Below are 21,506 nucleotides of genomic sequence, written 5' to 3'. Positions count from 1 at the left end.
CACTTCTATGTTCTGAGATTTCACACGGCAAGTAAAGGCAGCACCCGTTCCTATTTTTAACGCCCACCACCACACACATCTAAAATAAAACAAGCTCCTCTTAAAGGAAAACTACCTTAACTCCGTAAAACAATTTAGGATTTTGTCAGTGTTAATTTAAATGAGGCATTGTTGCAAATACAGGGATACATTTTTCACCAGATCTGACACAAGGGACTTGTAGCATATTTACTGTTTGTAGTCGGTGAGTGTGATTTCAAGACAATGTCGCCCTCCTGTGGGTATTTTGTGAAACTGCAGGCGCAACATACAATGCACTACTAATGTGTGCCAAGGAGGAACATTACACAGACTATGAGCAATGTGGGCTGTTTACAAGTACGTCTGATTGTTTTAAGATGGAATGCAGTGCCACATTCCACATTTGTCCAAACATTTTTGCCACTGGTCTTAAACAATGTAAACACTCCCCAAATTCTTTAGATAGTGTAAAAAGTAATGATGCACTTATTTTAAACCCTGAAAATGAATAAATTAGTTGAACAATAATTTGCTTACTTTAGACACATATATTTTGTTTATTATAATTCAACATGCGAGTTATAGATGAATGCTTTTAGTGTATTATAAAAAGAAACTTAACAGATAGATTAATTGTTGATTTCCTGTTTTTCTCCAAGGGAATCTCACATAAGGCTTAATCTTCTCATAAATGCTGTTTCCGCGCTGCTTTCTGCAAGAACACAGACAGAAACAGACATTAATTTAAACAGCAGGAGCAATTCTGAAGTCAGCAGTAAATAAGCATGAGTGGTTAGATTTGCACATTTAAGTGATTTGCAAGGATTATGTTGGAATTTTCATCATGAGAAAATAAATAGTAATTGGAATCAATCTGAAATCAACAATACAAAACCTGATCGCAAAGCAGCCGCTAACCAACTGGTATCATGCCCAACCAAGAGAAGGTTTCATTTCTATAAAAAACATGATTTTACTGACTAAAAGACCAAAATGGTTGCGGTTAGGAAATGATGCTTTCTCAGTCGTTGGCATCAAATAGAGGGGACATACCAAAGACCGTGTCCTTGTCTTGTGTATGACCATTGCACTGGTCAGAGAGCCCCTGTAGAGGGAGTTCCTTGCAAAAGTGTCCACCTGGCCTAGAAATATACAGCAACTACATGGTACATCCTGGAGTGTGGGTATGGTAAATTGAGCTAGGGGTTAACCGTAACCCAAAGATTTATAATTCAACAGCACGCATTAATGCTATAAAACTAACTTTGTTTAGGGTCGAAGGCCTTTTGAGCCAACCCTGATGGGAATGATATTCCAAAGAGAAAATTTCCATCAGCAAAAAGCTCAGAGTACAGACACATTATTCATGTAACAAAGAAATAAAGATCACTAAGTTCTCTAAATTCAATGATGTCAAGATGTTTGGGGGATTTTTTTTTTTCTGTGACACACAAAGACTCTTCAGATCACGCACAGAGCTACTGCCATTTTTGGGTTCTTACTTGTGGATGCATTGTGGAGTGAAAGTCTTCTCTTTCTTAGCTGAACTCCAGACTAGAAAAGATTAAAAGACATGGAAAAATGAGAAAAAAAAATCTAAATTAGAGATCTTGGACAACCAAAAACACATTTGCTATTTAATTTTTATTTTAGAAAAATAATGTGACTGACTCGTTATGTACAAATGCTTGCTCTAACCAGTGAACAATTTTAAAGTGAACAAATAGACACCTCTACATAAAAAGGTGCACATTTTAAAATGTGACTACATATGCTTAAAAACAGGACAAGAGTGGAGTGACAACTCCTCCAGTAGATGGAAGCAAAAAATAGCAAATATTTGGGGAATTAATGAACAAGTTCAAAATGAACTACGACTGCCCTCATCAGCCTAAAGCAGGGGTCAACACCCAAAAAGAGCCATATTGGACAGGAAAAAAAAATGTTTGGAGCTGCAAAAAAAAGGTAAAAGGCTTATAATCATCATAATGAAAGTTTAAGGTCTGATACATTGTTGCCTGGTCATTTTATAAACCATATATAAATATACATTACTTGTTGACCCCCAGTATGAAGGCTTATGGTTTTGCCTTGTAAAAACTTATGGTGGAAAACAGACCAAGAATTATTCTCGCACACAGCAGATTGTTTGCCTCTCCCTACCGTAAACTTGGCTCAATATGAGGTGGAAATAAATAGCAGTGCGTCATTACCTTTTGCTTCTTCTCCATCGGCATGCCGCCAGGGTTGAGAGCAGCAATCTTATTCTCGATGTATGACATCTGAGAAGAGAAAGCAACACTGTAAATGTCACGGTAGGATTTGGAGGATGAACATATTGTAAGGATAAAGGACTTCCTCACTTGAGTCTGGGTGTTCTGTACATCAGCAGTGGCTTGGGCTATTTTATCCTCTAGCTCAAACAATAATGCTGTTGAACCTCTGAAGCTTGACTTTGAGCCTTCATCTGTCTTATGCAACTTGTGCTCCGGGCTTTCGGTTGAATAGTCTGTCTGGAATTATATTTAAAAAAAAAGAAAAAAATCAATGTATTGACTGGCTTCTCAATGGATTGTCAGGAATCTGTCAAGTTTGGAGTTTCTTCCATTTATTGAACTTTGTCTTGCAGAACTGTCATCCACATAATTGTTACCTTGTGAGAATTTGTCAGCTCACTCCATCTTGGGACGACCACACTTGCTCGGGAAGCAGGTCTGGAAAATTCTCCAGTAGACTTTTTGTCCATTTCTGGACTTTTTATCGATGTCGCCGCCATCTCATAAGAAGCGAGGGATCGGTTGTACTCCTCCTCATCAGAACTCGCGCTGTGGTCGCTTATGTCACCCGCCATGGCGATTAGCTTTTGTCTGAGTTGATTGAATTCGACGTCCGCGTCCTCCCATCCCGAAAGAGGAGATGCCCTCTTTTGAACTTGAGTATCTTCAATGTCCTGCAAGTAGAATAGTCATCATCTTTAAACTTAAAAAACACACCGTAAATATTTAAGTTTGTTCTTCCAAGAGAAGTATTACATAATATTTACCTGATCTGAAGTCAGAGTGACCTGCAAACGGGTTAAAAGGTTCTCGACAGCTGACATTCGTCTGTTCAGATCAGAGATCTGGAAAACAAGAAAATGAAAGATGGGGTCAATGAAATAGAAAAATCTGCCTAAACCACCTGGCAACAGAGAGCACAGACAAAATAAATGGTGGATTGTGAAGGTTTGTTGACCTGTGGTGGGTGGTTGGGGTAGTTTAAGCTTTCCTGGGAAATATTGTTACTGGGTCCCAAATGGGGCTGATAAACTGGGTAGTCCCGGCTGAGGTCATCTGAGTCATCATCATCATCAGGGCACATGAAGTAGCCCCCGTCAACTCCTCGGGGTCCCCATGCACTTCCGCTGCCACAGGAAGAGTAGCTAAGCTGGGATGTGCAGCGAGATGGAAAGCTTGGATTGTCCGGGTACACAAAGTCAGCTAGAAAAACAATGTTTGAATTCAAAAAAACCTTAAATGATGTTTTCCGGCCACAATTATTTAATTTTTTTTACCTTCCTGAGGAGGCAAGCTACGTTGAGACCCAACATTCAGGCTTTTGCGCTGCTCTTTCAAAAATGGATGGAAGATGGAAGACATGTCAGCCTCCCTTGCATCATCATTCATTACCATGATGTGGTCGGAATTCTGCATCTACAAGAACAATTTGAGATCTGAAATTCTTGACATTTAGGTATTCTCATGCTTAAATTTGAGCAGCACATACTTGGTGAAAGTATTGTCTCGATTGAGCAACGTCCTGACATCCCAGGCCAAAATCAATTGGGTCAACTGTTAGGCGCCTTTTGTTTTTTTTTTTCATCTGACGGAAACAGAAGGAAAAATTATTAAATCATTTCATTTTCTGAGTAGTAAATCAAAACAATAAAGTATAAATGACCAACACCATAACGTCATACTTGTGGAGTCAGAGTCTCGTGTACCTGATTATATGATTGTGAATCAGTGTCATCCATACAACTGTCTTCAAATCCAAGGGCTGGTGGAACAAACATCATGTTAACAGTGCTTGTACATTTTTCAAAGTATTTGATTGAGGTCTGGCTTTATGAGATCAAACCCCAGCAAAACAAAAATGTCACAAAATAAATTTGCCTCAATTAAAGAGCAACATTCTCACTATTTATAAACTTTGATCTTCAGATAAAAACTTACTGTTGACTTCAGGGTTGCTGCGTGTGTTGTATTTATGAAACCCTAATGGAAAAGAAAAAAGAGATGATATTTACTATATTTCTGTGACTAAACAGTCACTATCTTAAGTGATAGTCTATGACTCCCTTTTTCTAAAGATTTAGTTAAACTAAAAGACAAATGAAAAGCACACTCTGTCCCTATAAGAGGACACCGGCCAAGCTTTTGGGGCCTAAAGGACCAGAAAAGAAAGCTTAGGACACATTAGCACTGTGTGTGAAGTCATGCAAATTGCATTTAATCCCCCCAGTCACATGAACGTCCTCTTTCGAACAGCCGGAGATGACTTTAGATTTATTTTCGAGAGTCTACTTCAATTCTATGCCATTGTATTTTCGTATTTAAACCTTTGTGTGTTTTGTAACCATTGCAAAAGCGATTGTACCTAAATAAACATGACAGGATTTCCCTTTTTTAGAAGCAGATCACATCATTCCCAAACAGACACACGTGAGTGGACAATCACATGGTCCATCCAGCTAAATCCTACGAACCGACGGTCACTCGGCCTCCTTTTCCAACCGTGTGAGTCAGTCTTAACGGTACAAGGAGACAGCTGGGTCTTCATAATTCACTCACATATCAATGATCTCACAAGGATAGAATATTTTGGCAAAGCTTTGTAAAGTTCATCAAGTAAAAAAAATGGTGCAGAAATTGACATTATTTTTACTTTGAGGGGATTAAATGAGATTTTTTTTAAAGTATCTGTTCTATGAACCACTAGTCAAAACATAGCTTTTGATACATATTGCATAAATATGCATTCACTATAAATCATTAGTAGATCCAACAAGACAAAAAAAAAATTAAGGCCAAGAAAAGGGATTAACAGGCGCTCCAGAATCTGTTTCTATTATTGCTAACTTGACCAGTTTCAAGTTCCTCCATGTTACTACAGTCCCTGTTTCCTTCCACTTCAAAAGAACTGAAGATCCTAATCAATCCAAACCCAACTTCATCCTGTTTTAATGCCTTATCTTACATCTAGTCATCCGCAGTGATTGGAAAATGAAGTAAAAAAAAAACACTAATGGATATGTGTAAAAACGACTTACTTTTAAGGACTAAGTATTTGTACTTTATAGCTTCCCACCACCGGCTGATCCCGCGTGGCAAGAACATGCAATATTTCCAAAGGACAGAATTAAAGCAAAAAAAAAAGCTGACAATGTGAGGCCTGATCCAAGATAGAAACACAGCAAAGACTGTGGCTGCAGCTGTGAGGATCCAGAGTGAGGGGGAACAGGAAAAAGATGGAAAAGATTAAATCCCATCAGAGATTTGGCTGCCTACTAATGTGTGACTTGTTATCCCTAAAAAACCTGACTCAATGTCAGAGGAATGAAATCCCTCATGTATCACTCTAACTTTTGGGGGGGGGGGGGTGTTTAGCTCCTTGAGTAGTTTTAGTTATCCCCCATTAGGATTTTAATAAGGCAGGGATTTACCTGGAGAAATCAACATACTTTTCCCCCACTCTTGGCTTTCTTTACAAATGCACAATATAGTTGGTTTTCACGATTGCACCATTTGTCCTCGTGCTGCCTCGCCAATTTGAAATTACATTACTACATCCAGCTGTTTAACAATGTCACTCATCGGGGATTGTCTTGTTGTATAAGTGGAAACAGACTCCTCCACATCTTGTGTGTTGAACCTCAGAAGAACATCATGAATTGCACTTACAACACCCTCTCACCAACAACACTATAACTGTTCCATGGGTGTCCTATGAGCCATAAAGTCTGGACCATCACCCCAAAAAGCAGAAAAAGGGGCTCATTTGGGGATCCTTTGACTCTTAAACTTAAACCCCCAAATTGGCCCATTTTCCAGGAGGCAAAGAAAAAAAACGTGACGTTTCATACATGACTTTGTGACTCAACAGAAGGCTGTTCGACATAAATTTACCCCAATTCGAAACCTCAACCGTAACTGCAAACAGTTGGTAAACCTTAGCTGAAACCTGACGATATTGGGCACTGATACCAATACCTACTGAAATCATTAGTATTCTTCATCTAAAACAAAGAATCCCAAGCGAGACAACATCACAGAAGCTTAAAGCAATAAAACCAATAATCTACAGATTATGACAATGAATTGGAAGAATACAACTGCAGGATCTGATGGTCCATTGCACCCTAAAAGAGCGCACTATGTCTACAGTATTTTCTTTTCCACTTGGCACCACCTCTTGAAACCACCCAGATTCTCATTGTTGCTGGCCAAGTAGTTTGAATCAGCTGCTGACATTCAGTCTCTGCAGAAAGACCGTGAAAGTGTTTACTGAGTCTTCTATTTGACTGCACGCAGATTTTCACACGGATCTGTGATTTCAACACTAATTAGTTATGTTCTGTGTCCCTTACAACATAATTCACTCTATTGATACTGAAAACCCATCCCACTGCCTGAAGAGGTAGCCCAACCAACTACAATAGCCATGCAGGTAATTCAAGACCCTTAATGAAGTCGATTACTTACCTGCATCATCCTCATCGTCAGAAGAGTGTGTGTGCTTTTCACTGAGTCTTTTGTAGAGTGATCTCATAACGTTGGCGCTGCCGAAACGCTTAAAGCGTGCCTGCACATTCTCGTGGTACCATTCCAGGGTGCCAATCTTGAGGACCCTAAAGAAAGTCACAAATCAACAAGAAATGACTATTTAACAAGCAAATACAACAAATCTGAAAGCACTGCCGGCTGCCGTTATGGTCGAATTTAACGCTGGTTAAGCTTGTAATCTCGAATGTATCATGAAATCATTTTGTGAAATCAGCTTTACCCTTTGAGACAATGGGTGAAAGATTATATCAGATACAAGTATTGAAAGCAGATGGAAATTAAAACCAGGAAACAGGTGGAACATGTCTGGTTTGTAGATTTGCAAAATGGTATCAGACAAACAATGGTCTTATCTGTGTTTATTTCCTGAGTAAAGCACTAGCCTACTGAGTATTTTTTGCAAACAAATGGCCAGTACTGGTTAATTTCAGGGTTAAATTAGCCTTCAACACCAACCACACGAACATGCAAATCGTAACAAGTTCCAAATTTATCTTTCTGGAACTTTACAACATTTTTTACCTGGCCATGTGACAGGGATCACACACCCATCCATGATCCTTTTTGTTGTAACGGCTACAAGAGCCGCATGTGTACAACTGACAGTCCAGACATTGGCGCTTGCTGTTGACCAGGAACTTGAAGGCTTTCAGACAGCGAATACAGTGCGACATGCTCAAATTTTCCCAATGACCCAGCATTTCTCTTTTGCTGTCTTCTAGCTCAATCTTGGTCTTCAGCTCTCTAAGAAAGAAGGGAGTAATTGTTAGATTTACTGATATTAAATTGTAATATCAGGCGGGAAGGTTACACACGCAAAGTATGCATTGCTGGGTTAGGTTAGAATTTGATTTCATCCAGTATTCATTCGGGAAATGTATTGGTTGCAGTAGCAAGACACATACAAGACACAGAAGACATTGTAGACCTAGGTAAGAAACTGGAGCCACACAAAGAAAGTCCACAATCACTGGACAACATCACTGAGAGGATAAAAAATTGGGTTATAAGGTTGTTTTGAGTATGAAATGACCCGGACAGATAAGAATATTCAAACTCTTTCTCTGAGAAACATATACACACAACCTAATGTTTTTACTACAGGAATTCTAGTCATTCCTTCAAAAAAAAGTTGGCCTTAACAATATTTAATGTACTTTTCAGAATAAAGCCTCATTGTAGTTCTAAGGGCAACTTCCCACAGGAGTTCTTGGATGTATTTCCAAAGTTTAAAAAAATATAAAATGAAAATTTAAGCCAAGTCTTACTCAAAAAAATATGTCTCTCCCCTTTTTTCGTGTGACTTGGCACTGCTTCTTTTGTGAATGACTTCAGTGGTTTGAGTAAACACGACGTGAAGTGAAGAAAAAGTGTGTTGATTATTTCAAAAGTACTGGCCTTAAAAGTTAAGAAATTGAAGGGCGGAAAAAAAATAAAGGGAAGTACTCCCAGACATTCCGAATGGCCTTATTAGTTGGAATTTGGCAGAACACCCATAAAGGATGAGTAGTTGCTTGTTTTTCATTTAGCTTCCCTTTGGGCCCAGATTATTAGCTCATTGCTCAGATCAATAGGTTAAATGGAATACACTACTTTGTTCAGATCAGGCAAAACCACAACAGATTTGGCAGCTTGCTTTGAATAATCAAATAACTTTGGCCTTATTCGGAACAGCAAATCGCGTTTGATTTCACTAAACAAGTTTGGATTGAATTATTCAAATGAGATGTATAATGCAGTCAACATGAGGGTTTCCCTTTTTACTTGGCTTGTATTTAATTTGGATTGGAATCTGATTGGGTTCATTTTTTTATGCCACTTAAGGTGATAATTCTAGGGTCATAAGATCTTGGCGTTAAACAATTTGGAAAACAAATAACTCAATAAGAATAACTGCATGTTGGAATACAGCTATGAATGCACATTTTTAGGATATTACCTCATTTGTAATGAATGATTAAATCAAGTGAATTAGTTGTCACCTTCAATTAAAAAGGGAATGTGTTTAAAGAAAACTAAGGAGAAAAAACAGGTTCTTTTCTTCACAGTTTCATAATATTAGTGAAAAGTAGTCACACATTCTCATAGGTCAGCAACTAAAATGATAGACATGTCATAACATGGCCCTTAAAATGTCTTAATGGCCCGCAAAGGAAAACTGAACAGGAGTTCTGCATTATAATTGCAGGCATTTTAAAGTCACAGAGCCTCCAAGACTAGTTTCTCAATCAATATAAAAATGGGTGGATATGTTTACAGAATAAGTATGCATCAAAAAGTCTTAAGGAATCAAGAGATGGAAGGGGCCATTTATGGTCAACTGAATACTTTGCACATGAGATGATTAGTGAGTTCTCAAAAGCCACTAAAGAGCTCAAAGTGATTCAATTTTGATAACCAATGGCTGCAACATAACATACTATCAATGAACCTCTACCTAAAGTGACTTTAGCATTGAAATATCAGCAGTGAGACCTTTAAACAATGCTACTTAGCTTTCCTTTTCATTCAAAACCATATTTTTCTCCCAGCTTCTCTGGGAAACATCCGGAATGTGAACACATCAGCCAACGTTTCACTCAGCCCCAAACAGCTGTAAAGATTTAAGCAACAGATTGTTCCCAGACAAAGTGGCCGGCTCTCTGTCCTTTATTTGCAAAGATCAGTGTCTTTTGTCTTCTCTCTGCAGAATATAATGCTCAAGAAAGCAGCATCTTTTAAGATGTGGACTTAGTTCAACAAAATGTTGAAGTGAGCTCCTCTCTGTGCAGCACATATCTGTTTGCATTTATGTTTTGGGAGTAGGCAAGCGTTGATAATGTGACTAAATCAGTGTAAAATATGTCTCTCGTGGTCAAATGAGAATGTCGTTTTACCTCCTGATAGTGTGTGAATTATTGGGATGTGATAAAACCAATAAAGAAGAGAATCACTTCAAACTACAGAGATCTAATACAGAAGTTCAAGGGGAAGTTATATATAAAATGCCTGAAAGCCTATAATGACTTTTTTTGATTCTCACCTATCAAAGATATTGATGAATCATTTTGCATCTTTCACAAAAAATTGGTATAGTTTGTTTTCATTTTTAAAGGGTTTAGGGGGTATTATTAACGATTGTGGAACAGATTATGCTAAGATAAATAGAAAATATCACTGTAATTTTTGTTTTTCAAAACGGCTGCAATTTTCCAGCTTTTCTCTTGACAATTATTTGTTATTGTTACAATTAGACCTATAAGCATTTTAAAAGTATTCTTCAGATAGAAAACCCCCCAAACCACGTTTTTCAATGATTTTCTACACATGACGTATCTTAAATCCATATGGAAAATATTTGAAGCCTTTGGTTATGACAACAAAAGTTGAAATCAAAGATCAATATTCCATTTAAGCATAATGTAATTATATCTACATCAAACAAGTTAAAACATGAACATATGACTGTCAAAAGAACTTTGGGGATTTTCCTGTGGAGATGACATGCATACTACTTATAGATGTATCAATCATATCTATAAATATATAGGTTATCCCATGTCTCATATTTATACTTTGATGAACTTCTGATAACAATATCTTCATTAAAAGTAAAACATTTCAATCCACTTTCTCACCCAAGCCTATCTTCCTCTTGTTTCCTCAGGTGGAAATCTCGCTGAACAACACGCCACACGTGACTGGCTTCATCATCTGTGAGCTTAGAAAGATCCAGCTCTTTTCTAGTCATGGCACCTCGCATTGTTGTGACTTGGTCCTCAAATGTCAATTTTTTTCCACCTGTCATAGAAAAAAAAGTTTTAGAATTTCCAAAACTGCAAATCCAGTTAAAACATGCTGAAAAAAACAATCAGTTGCACTACTGCCGATATTCGGTCAGCGAAGCATGACCACAAAGCGTCTGTGTGTTATTGAAAACACCCTCAATCAATTTGTTTTGTGGACTAATGCATTAGAGGCAGTCATCCATTTCAGCGGCCCTTATAGCGCAACACAAAAATACAGTCTATCAGTCACAAATCCAATTGAACAGAAATAAACACCCACAAGTAACATGAACGGAACACATCTTCAATGAAGTCATATAGACAAAATGTTGTTTTCTTGTGAGATCTGTAAATTAGCACTGGACATAAATTGCAAGGGTTCAAAGGGGAGAAAATTAACAGTTTATTGTCCTAAAAATCTGGTCCAGAGATTACTTTTGACATCCTCCCCGGACCACCCATCGTTTGAATCTAAAAACTGCCTTTAAGTTCAAGAAAATTCAAAAATGAGATATATCCATCTAGCTGGACAGACCAATATAATAATGAGTTACAATTCAAAACCATCAGCACTTATTTTACACTTAGGATGACCATCAGAAAAGGTAAAATGTCTTATTTTTGTTCAAAACTAAATAAATAACACCTCTATTTTGTCGCACACATCACAGGGTTAGAGTTGATCACATTTGACAAAATTTTGAGTACATTAATTACTGCAAAAGCTCTTTTCCTAAAAGCCCAGTAAAAATGACGTGTTGACGTCCAGCGAAATGGAGAAACTCACCTTTCGTGATTGAGGAGTTGCAAACGGGTTATTTTCTTTCCGTTTTCACCAAACTGACTGCAGGGCAAAAGCAAGTGGCGGCCCAAAGCAATTCCAATCACATGTCTTGTTAAACAGGGGGGGGGGGAGAAAAAGAATAGTGGGGGTAAGAGCAAAGAAGCTGACTTCATTTGAAGTATAATATCTGAAAGCAGTGTACTGGCATGACGGGGTTATGTATTGGGCATCTTAAATGAAGCGTAAATCTCAAGTCACAAGTCAGGCAGGTCATCTATGGGGTGTTGAGACTTATTTAAACAAAAGCTGTTCTTTTTAAACTGAGAATCCAGTCGGGACTCATAACATAACTCCCGCTATGAACTTTCAGACTTACAGTAAAGGAAATGTAGAATCATACAATCGGTTCAACGTGATTGCAATAAGACAATCTGATAGGTAAAACACAACAAAGTGTCTGTAGTCAGTGCTGTGAGTATTTAGTCCAATTTCCTCTTCCATTGCTCACTGGGTTTGTTTTTAAAGTGGCTAATTTGAGCCACGGGACCTACAGCCAGCAACCCTTTTTCTTATTTGTTCAGTCAACATTCTCTTAAGTGCTTCTACGCAGCAGATCCACACACCAACACAGTAGTGGCAATACATTTGAAATGCTGCCATATTGTAGGTTTAAACACAATTTATTGTTGTACTTGTGTTTTTTTTCCTGCACAAAAGGTTTAGATTTATTCTTCTTTTAAAATAGGTTTTGCTTTTCAGTTTTCATTATTTATTGGATTTTGGATAAATATTTCGTAACATTCATAATGACTGTAATTACAATAATGCATTTAATCTTGTTTTTTAACATTCATCACTTTAAATGAATCTTTCCCATTAGGGCCTATTTGTACTTTCAGGAAATTTGAAGAAGTGGCTCTTGAAGGAATACAAGCATCCATTAAAAATATTTAATATAGTTTTTAAAAAATTCAGGGACTTGATTTTTATGATGGCATTTTCATGTCATCAATATGGGATTGTTGCCCTTGAAAATCCAACACGCAGGACTACAAAGTGTGCTACAACGGCCTAATTGCCTGGGTGGAAGTGTTAGATTCTGCCACTGGAGGGCTTGCCTTCTTAATCCCAATTTAATCATCTTGAACCAATCCATAACACCTTATGTGGTTCATATCCTTGTTATAATAACAATCACTCACATCATGCTGATAGTCACTGATGTATGGCAAGCACACTCGTGACCGTTTGAATGACTTCTTCTCCTCCAGTTGTTTGGTAGTTGTCGACGTATCGGTCTTGTGCATTAGCTACACCTACAGGATGACAAGAATGGAACAACCAATAAGAAGAAGCACGTAACAAGTGTTTGGACTGTCTTCTCAAAAGGAACAAGCTTGTCACATGCTTGGATGTTATTCATTAAAAAAAAAGACTAAAAAAACACAAACACACAATGATTAGTTGGGTAACAGAGGATCAAAGTGTCCCAACTCAGATTCCTACTTCATGTTCCATTTCAACCATGAGTCATAAGACCATTTTTGCGTGTCACTGTGATAGACATGTTCACCCAATTTTGTCAGAATTGATCAAATTGATGTCTGGGCATGATCTAATGTTCCTTTTTTAAATTGGCTTTAAAAGTTTGCATTACTTGGTCATATTGAAATCATTTTAGGCAGATATGAAAAAAAAAGTTTGGCCACAATGCTCACTTAAAATAGTTGTCATTTTGTCCAGTTACAGGCATTGGCCCTTGACAATTTTTCCACCTGCCAATTGGTGATTAATGTACCTACTTCAACCAAAAATAACAGACTTCTTATTCATTTATCTTCACATTTTTTTTCCTCATAGACCTTTCCAACTTAAGATCACTACAAAAACTACTGGATTGTTAGGGCACCCCTGCAATACATAGATGTCCCTTAAAATGCACAATCTCAATCACAATTAGTGCATTTCCCGGAATATTTTCTTCACAATTAACTTAATGACTTTTGGGCGTTTTCTTGACTCGCTTTACTTTTTTTCCTGTGTCGTCAGATTAGGACCCTCAAATATAAACATCAGTTCAGATCTGACCTCCTTAAGGGTCCTCTCTCTCTTTCTCTCTCTCTTTGCCACTCGCCCTCTCCCTTAAACTTCCCCATGAGCACAGCAGTTGATGGTAATTACCCAGTTAGATATAAAGTGTTGTGATGAAACCATGATTGCAGGAAATGCTCGCATTCCTCCCCTGCTACATAAGTTTTGTGCACGCAAATGTACACTATAAAGTCCCGTTCCTGCACCTCTCAACCCTTGTAGATGTTTACAAAAAGGAAGAACAGGAACCCAAACATGCACTTCATACATATAAACACAGCGTGATAGCAAACGCGATTGCCTACTGGTTGCGAAAGGTGACAAAGAGTGAGAGGCGCTCTCGTTATATCTGAAAAAGAGTGAGGTAAGCCTTTGGAACCAAACAGTTATGTTTTGTGGTCGTAGTCAAAGGATCTTGGTGTGTTATGCAACATGGATGATATCCAGCGGTTTTATGAGAGAACCAGTATTTTATAGCTTTTGGATGCTTTAAAAGTTTACTTCTATAAGGAATGAGAAGAGGTTCTTTTTCACACCGAACAAGGTTTGAATAAAGAAAACAAATAATTGCTTAACAGTATCAAGGAATGTGGTTTCTATTTAATACCTTATTCCCTTGTTCTGAAATCTAGATCTATGAGCTGTGGATGGGTGGTCCGTTAAAAAACATCCTCATAAATTGAATGAAGTGCTTATAATCATCATACGAGTATTTGCTGATAACATGAATCTGAAACATTTGTATTATTTTTTGATTTTTAAGATTAGTCAGATCATTAATCTGGGCTTTTACGGACTATATTTTTAACCTATATACTGGACGGTAGCACTGCAGACGTTGCAGCTGATTTAATGCAATCCCTAGTGGAAATTGGCAATGCAATAAATAGCCTGTCAAACAGCATAAAACTATATGAGTTCTCAAATTGTTTGGCATATGCAGGTTCACACTCATATTTACATACACATACATACAAGTTCTTTTGAAATACATCCAACACACACCACATCTAGTTATTAGGTGTTCTTAAACAAACTTGTAAAATTTTTATGATGATGATGAGGATATGAAATAAATACATTTGTGGATGCTGTTATTTTCCCCAACATTACCTTTGGTACCAACAGACTGGAGTGGCAATCAGCGAATCTTGGGGACTGGGGGGGATTGCGTCTTTTGCTTTCTTTTGGTTACAGTGAGTCCAAAATGTGTTATGGACACAATTCCCCCCACACCCAGTAAAACATCTGCTCGCGTACATGTTGATCTTAAAAAAATCTGCAAAGCTGCAAACACACTTAAGTGCCTAAACACGTGCGGAAAAAAAGCAAGGCAATGTTTGAAACGCAATGTAAATCATCTATAAGTTCTTTCAAAACTTTGGCTTTTTCACCCTTTGGCAACTCAGAGTTTTCTGTTTATAACTTTAGAACCTCCCATGTGACAAATCCCAAATCTGTACCTGACAGTAGATATTTTGTGCTACAAATGGCTGAATGGCCTGTCCTGTGGTTAAAAAAAAGTGCCGACATCCTATTTGTTTATTTGAGCCAGATGTAAAGACCAGATAATCCAAATTTTAAAAATAAAGAAACTTGCTTCACCCATCATGTTGAGCTCTGTATATATAGAATCTTTATCTCTTTCCTTTCTATTTATAATGTGATAATATACTGTGGTAACAAGATGAGAACAAATTTTGTTCAATGGTACAGCACATACATCTGTTCCTATAAAATAGAAGGACTGTGCATACACCACCAGATGGGCTTTATCAATCAGCAGGAGATAAAAACTTTCCATTTGGCATGTCCAAGACAGCTCATTCGCAATAAAGTAAGTATGAGAAAATAATGGCAACTGTACTATTTTTTTCCAAAGTTGAAGTGTCACTATTATGAACTCTTTAGTAGCGTTATGAGAAAACGTCTCAACTACTAATTTACATCTTCAACGTGTGTTGCAGTGTAAGAAAATGTATAAGCAAGACCAAAAAACATCTAAATGTGAATAAAATCTGGTAAAAGAACCTCGGGAATGGATTTAAATGGATGTAAAATTGACTAATTTTCGATTGTGATGTAATGACTCCCCTCTGAAATTAATGTGAATGTGATTGGACAACACTGGCGGTTTTCAACATGACACGATCCTAACAATGATGTACGTTTTTATTTGTCTTGCTTTATTTCCTAATTACTGTGAAAAAATAATCAGCGCTGCATATTCAGGAGGGAAATGAAAGGATACAACTGTAAGTCCAATGAGCCCAAATGAATTCCAGATGTTGAGCAAGCCAAAGTCATGGAAATTCTAACATCTTTAGGTAAAACAGTGTGGTGGAAAAGACGAGCGTGGAGTGAGTCACATCTGTAAACTAAGAGGGGGGGCTTTTGAGGACAGCAAACTCTCTGGCAGGAAGAAGAACGACGCCAACGGTATTCATTAGCATACGCAGAATGTTTTTAATGCAATGTGTAGTTGTCATGGCCGCCGGCTTGGGCATTAATAGACTCCAGCTGTCAATAAAACTTGCACAGTAAGGATTCAATAGCGGCCATTGTTCGGTTGAACTGTTGGATTCAGTTTTGGGTGGGAGCTGCTTGGCAGAGTTTGATGTGATCCACCAGAAGAGTCAGCCAGAGCCAATTGCATTAACTCTTTTGCAGTCAGCTCTACTAGAAGCTGGTATCGCAACGTTAATAGAGTTAAAAACAGCGAGTGTTAATGCTACATTACATATAAACATCCAGCAACCCAATCAACGATTGGTATCATTAGACACAATGATGCTATTAAAATCATTAAGTACTGCAAAATATCAGTTCTGAGATCAAGATGAATTGCACTGAAGCATTCAAATGACATTACCTCATTGCAAGATCTCCTTTTTTAAAAATTTGAAGGCAACATTAAAATATATATTTTTTTAAAGCCTTTGTTTGGCTTGTCAAAGCATCTAATCACCAAGTTTGGAAGCTGTTCTCTAACATTTTGGTGCAATTACATACACACTTTAATACACTTTATAGTTCAACCTCCAACAGTGAAGAAAGGCATTGTGTGAAAGTGGCGTTGGTTAGATACTGTTGTAAGAGTAAGAGGTATAACAGGCTGGGGGAAAAAAAGCGAGGAATATTCCAGAATGTCTTTCCAAACCCCAAACAGGCTGTGGAAATATGTGTGCATCACGCAACGGCTCATGTAAAAGACACAGTTTGCTCCAATAGCGTGACTCTGGAGACAGAACCTTCTTTTTCAGTACTATAATGTAAGTGTACAGTTGGAAAATGTTAACTTCTGTGCATAAGCTTCTATCTTTTCAAAACTGCCCTCCACATAAAAGTCTAGGGGGAGTTATAAATAAACGGCAGATATCCATTATGTCAGTGTTCATCTTGTGCAATCCATGGGAGGGCTTCTTGCACAAAAAGGGGGATGACTTTTGGACAGATTTTGGGGGGAGCACTTTTACTGCACTTTGCCAACGTAAAATGATATTTTGAAGATTCTCAAGGCATTCTAAATCCAAGCCAGATTTCTAAACCTAAACATTCTTTGCTTTGTGCTTGCTTTATTGCATCTATTACAGTGTACCTTCAATTTGGGCAGCCTTCTTCGAAATCTATCTCAAGACTTTCAAAATAGCCTATTGTTTGGTATGATTTGTTTTGATACTACTTAAACTTGTGCACATTGTCGTGTTGACACAAACTGTTTTGAATTGAACCCTCTTCGCATGCAAGCACAAGATTTTCCAAGGCAACAGGACGCTCAAATGGCAAACATTTTCGGTGGGCTGTCCACCAGAGTAGAACATTTGAGAGCAAAGCATGTCAAAGGAAGTGGGATCCCAAAAGATGTTACGCAGCTGCACTTGCATGTGTGCAACACATTTCCATGTTCAACGTGATTTCCTTTGGTCTTAAACTTATTTTAATCAAACCTTCAAGGAGATCAAGATTATATTGAGAAGCATCGTTATAAGCGTGCAAATTCAAATGCATGAAAAGCTGAATATCATCATCTGTCAAAGGCACAACATGCATATATATGGTAATTACTTGCTGATTAAAAGTAGGAAAGTAGGAACTCTTGCAAATGATATCACTTTATTTGTGCTTTCAGGAGACGAGCAGATGTAAAATGTAAAGGGGACGACAAGAGTACTTCAGCAGATGTTCAAGAGAGGATTCAACCTTTAAGAGGGAATGTTGCTGCTAAATGTTTTGCAAGATTTTGGGGACTTCCCTTTGACCTGTTCTTTAACGATTACTGTTATGCTTCACAGGAAAAAAAAACATGCAGACGTGGCATGTTAGGATAAATAAAAACGCTCTTGACATTTGTTTAGTGTAATTTTTGTCTCAACTCTAAGGATGTTGAATAAAGTTAATTCCCAAAGAAAAAAATGCAATGGAGTGACTCAAAATTTGGAGGAAAAAAGAATTGTAACAGAGCACTTGAAAAAGTTTCAAGATCCCTTACCTATAAGTGGACTCGCATTCAGTGAATCCGCAGTTTCTCAGTTTTTCTTCTCTGATTAGTGATGATTTCTTAGCACTGAAGAAGCCTATGAGAGAGAATATTGAACAGATCAAAATATATCCACGTTAATGCATCCCACATTTAATCTACTCCTTACCACGTGGATGCAACAAACCTGCCAGAAAACTTGTGGTATTGGACATTGAATTATTAGGCATTTAGTGAGTCAAGTGTACAAAACATAACATTCGCATACCAGAACTGTCACATTTCCAAGAAAAGATAAACTAACAAATTGTTGAAGAAGGTTTGTGCAGCAGCATCTTTTTAAAGCCAAATAAAACAGCAGAATGATAAGCAACTTGTTAGACTTGGCGCAACTTTGTCATCACAAATGCTGATATTTTGGCCCAAGAATTGTGACGAGTAAAGTGTCTCTGAATGTTTTAGAACTGAAAAAAACAATTATAATTGTTGCAGAGGTAGCAGTCTACTGACTGGGCACTATCTGTGAATCCTTGAGCAAGGCATCAAAAAGAAAATAGTAGCCCTTGGAAAGGATAAATGAAAATAATATGTGGTTTTGGCTTTCTCTGGCTGGGAATACTTTTTTTGTCCAATGCTGTGTATGGCTGCAGTCCTGAGTTAAATGTCTGGAATTTTTATCACAGGATCGCGGAAGTGTGACCATTGGGTTATTTTTGTTACCTCGCTCACTAAAGCTACGGTCTCACCCAATTACTCACTTTGACCAGGGCCACCTCTGGGAGGAGTTTGGTTAGCCCAAACCTGTTCTTTATAGATATATCAAATAGTTTGTGTGACGTATCACAGAGGAGGGAATTGGAATTTTGTGAAAGAGGGTTTGTGGAAAATGGCTTTCAAAAGTACATCCAGCTGGTTAAAGTGCGTTGTTTTGCATATCTTGCTGATTTAGAAGTGTCACACCCTGATAATGACATGTACTCAGAGTACAAAGATTTCACCTGAAAACTCAAGATAGGCTCTTTTTCTTACTACTGTATAACTCCAGCCATTCATTTTAATTTCCACAAACTTGAATAGTTTCATATGCTGTGGGGAAGAACCATTTATCACCAGATGTTTATCAGCATTGCAAAAGAAAAAAGCCAAAAGTTATTATAATTTCATTTTTGTGACTTTATCAGTGTCAAAAACCTTAGATCATTGATTGTACAAATGAAATGGTTATGCACTGATACATGAGGTTTGAATAACCAGGAGTTTTAGCAATTATTTAACTTCCCACCTCTCAACTTCAGGAAAAATATGACCGATTTATTAGTTTTGCATATATTACATATGACTCAGAGTTACTTGTTCAACTGAGACATCTATGGGTGATTTATTCTCCAATGTTTGCGCCAGTACACTTATTGTCCATTAAGTATCTTCATGGGCAATAGAGTAAGTGATCTTGTCATTCTGGTATGAGTAAAAACGCCAAGTATAAGTAGATGACTAATACAGCTACGCTCTTCATAATTTCCACATATACAGTTTGGAAGAACCACTCCCGGGCCACAGAAGAAAATGGTCTCTTTTTTGAACGGGAATGATAAGTCAGAGAGGATTAATAACAAGTACTGCATTGTTCTCGCGCCAAACCCAGATGGCCGTCAAAGAGTGTCTTCAAAACAGCTGTCTAAACTTAACCCAAAAATATATAGCTTATCAACAAAATACAAGCAATGGAGAATATATTGCGATTTTTTTGCGTGGATCCCACACATCATAATAATATAATATACAAGAAATTCTGGTTACATAAAAATAAACCTCATTTACATAAGATTATTAGGTGAAATGTGGGAAATTGTAGTAAGATTCCGTTGCTTATCAACTTCCTTCAGGGCAACAAAGCTTAGAAGATCATCCATGAGTGGTTGCTTAGCACCTCCACCACAACAGAGCATTGCTTTGCCGCAAACGTTTGCATGAGTAATGGTTTTCGGTGGACAGAACATGGACGCACAAGAGCCAATGTTATAAGCGCTTCCATATGTGACATTTTTTTTGTGGTTTTTGCGTGCATTTGAAGAATAATGAATTGTGTGTAACTGAGCCTGCTTAGGATACAAGGCTTTACCTTTGCTGATAGTAGACCGCAGACAGAGTGGAGCAAACAGTTGTGCCGATGATAGCCTGGAGTCACAGCACACTGACCTGAGGAGAGAATGTCTGTTTTAGCTCACCAGTTAAAAAAAATCTTGTGGAGATCCTCCTACAACCTACTCTTGTTTGTCTTTGGGATTTGTGTCTGCTTTACCCAGCTATGCAATCTATAAAGTAGGCCCAGAAATATTTAGTGTAGAGCCAGGGTTCCCCAAATTGCCTGCATTTGTTTTCAAATTCTGTTGAACTGTTTTCCTAATGTCACGTTAATTTTTGTAACTACCGTTGTTTGCTTTTAAAATGGTGTATTTTATTTTTGTGTGTGTAAGTTTTAGTTAGTGTTGTTTTATTGAGTGCCCTACATTTACAAATGAGATTTTATGGCTGTGCTACAAGACCAACTCACTCATATACAGCTTGTGTTGGTCCCTCTGCGGGTTCTAATTCATCCAAGAATAATATTGAACCTTTTTACTCCTAAAGGAAACATGTCAGTGTTTCACACCTATAAGGCAAACAGTCCTATAGTTGACAGGTCGCGTGCCTCAACTACACACTCACTCTGAGGCCAACATAATGTGGTGTAAATATGTATTCAATAATTAGCACCTCATTAAATGTTACACCGCAATTACCATTTGTGTTAACTGTGTGCTCATTAACGCTTGCCACTAAGGCTTGGTGGCATATACGCTACATTACAATGAACTCAACCTGGCCCCTTATGCTACACTATAAACTATCATTATAAAGCCATTATTTTTTTTCTTCCTATTGTCACCAAACAACAATCTCTACAAACTTGGAATTCATACCAAAGTAGCATCATATTAATATTCTTCATCTATTCTACTTGGGCAATGAATGAATAAAAATAAATGAGGGATACTTTCACAAAAAGAAGAAAGGCAGTAATTATGGTGTAAGATTTTGAAAAGAAAATAGCCAACAATGTGTTTTCTAACAGTGTCTCTGATTAAGACCCCAGGTTAGCTTGGAACTGAAGAAGGGGAGGAAAGAGAAGAATTGGCCTTCAAACTGGCCAAAAATCTTTCAATAATTGTTGTTATATGTTATAGCATATCTTGAGCTTTAGTGTTTGTATAATAAACCATTTGGACCCCAGTCAATCACAGGCACTGACGGCACAAGAAGAGAGTGGAGGACTATGCTTTTTTTCTTGAAGTTTGTGTGAAAGTCAACGGGATGCAAAAAGCCAAACAATGTGTTAGAAAGGTAGGAATGAAAGTAAAATGCAAACAAACAGCTTTTTGTGCAGCGTGTGGAAAGTTGGTAGAGACAGTAGAGATGACAAGTAAAGGAGAAAGAAATTGGTGATCTCACTGCCTTCAGATCCAGACCAAACAGGGCTACAGTATGTGTCTGCTTTTCAT

At 37.7% G+C, this 21,506-nt stretch overlaps 1 protein-coding gene across 1 annotated transcript; it reads right to left on the bottom strand.

Annotated features, from left to right (window-relative positions):
- Positions 1–571: 571 nt before the first annotated feature.
- Positions 572–20,168, bottom strand: mlphb (melanophilin b). Its single transcript, XM_077728272.1, has 18 exons — positions 20,087–20,168; positions 17,977–18,061; positions 12,599–12,712; positions 11,400–11,504; positions 10,463–10,625; positions 7,368–7,589; positions 6,765–6,910; positions 4,236–4,277; positions 4,004–4,059; positions 3,787–3,882; positions 3,575–3,713; positions 3,256–3,500; positions 3,065–3,142; positions 2,675–2,971; positions 2,385–2,534; positions 2,235–2,303; positions 1,524–1,575; positions 572–733 (listed from the first exon to the last, which is right to left on the bottom strand). The coding sequence occupies exons 5-18, from the start codon at positions 10,585–10,587 to the stop codon at positions 687–689; spliced, it is 1,764 nt and encodes a 587-aa protein (XP_077584398.1). The 5' UTR covers positions 10,588–10,625; positions 11,400–11,504; positions 12,599–12,712; positions 17,977–18,061; positions 20,087–20,168; the 3' UTR covers positions 572–686.
- Positions 20,169–21,506: the final 1,338 nt, after the last annotated feature.

This window comes from Stigmatopora nigra, chromosome 11, assembly GCF_051989575.1.
Source record: "Stigmatopora nigra isolate UIUO_SnigA chromosome 11, RoL_Snig_1.1, whole genome shotgun sequence".
Classification (NCBI taxonomy): domain Eukaryota; kingdom Metazoa; phylum Chordata; class Actinopteri; order Syngnathiformes; family Syngnathidae; genus Stigmatopora; species Stigmatopora nigra.
This window is presented reverse-complemented; position numbering and strand designations above follow the sequence as displayed.

Coding starts and splice junctions, on each gene's coding strand:
- mlphb (XM_077728272.1), bottom strand. CDS start 10,587: ATGCGAGGTGCCATGACTAGAAAAGAGCTGGATCTTTCTAAGCTCACA. Junction 6,911..7,367: donor GATCCCTGTCACATGGCCAG/GTAAAAAATGTT, acceptor GACTTTCTTTAG/GGTCCTCAAGATTGGCACCC. Junction 4,060..4,235: donor CAGCAACCCTGAAGTCAACA/GTAAGTTTTTAT, acceptor TTGTTCCACCAG/CCCTTGGATTTGAAGACAGT.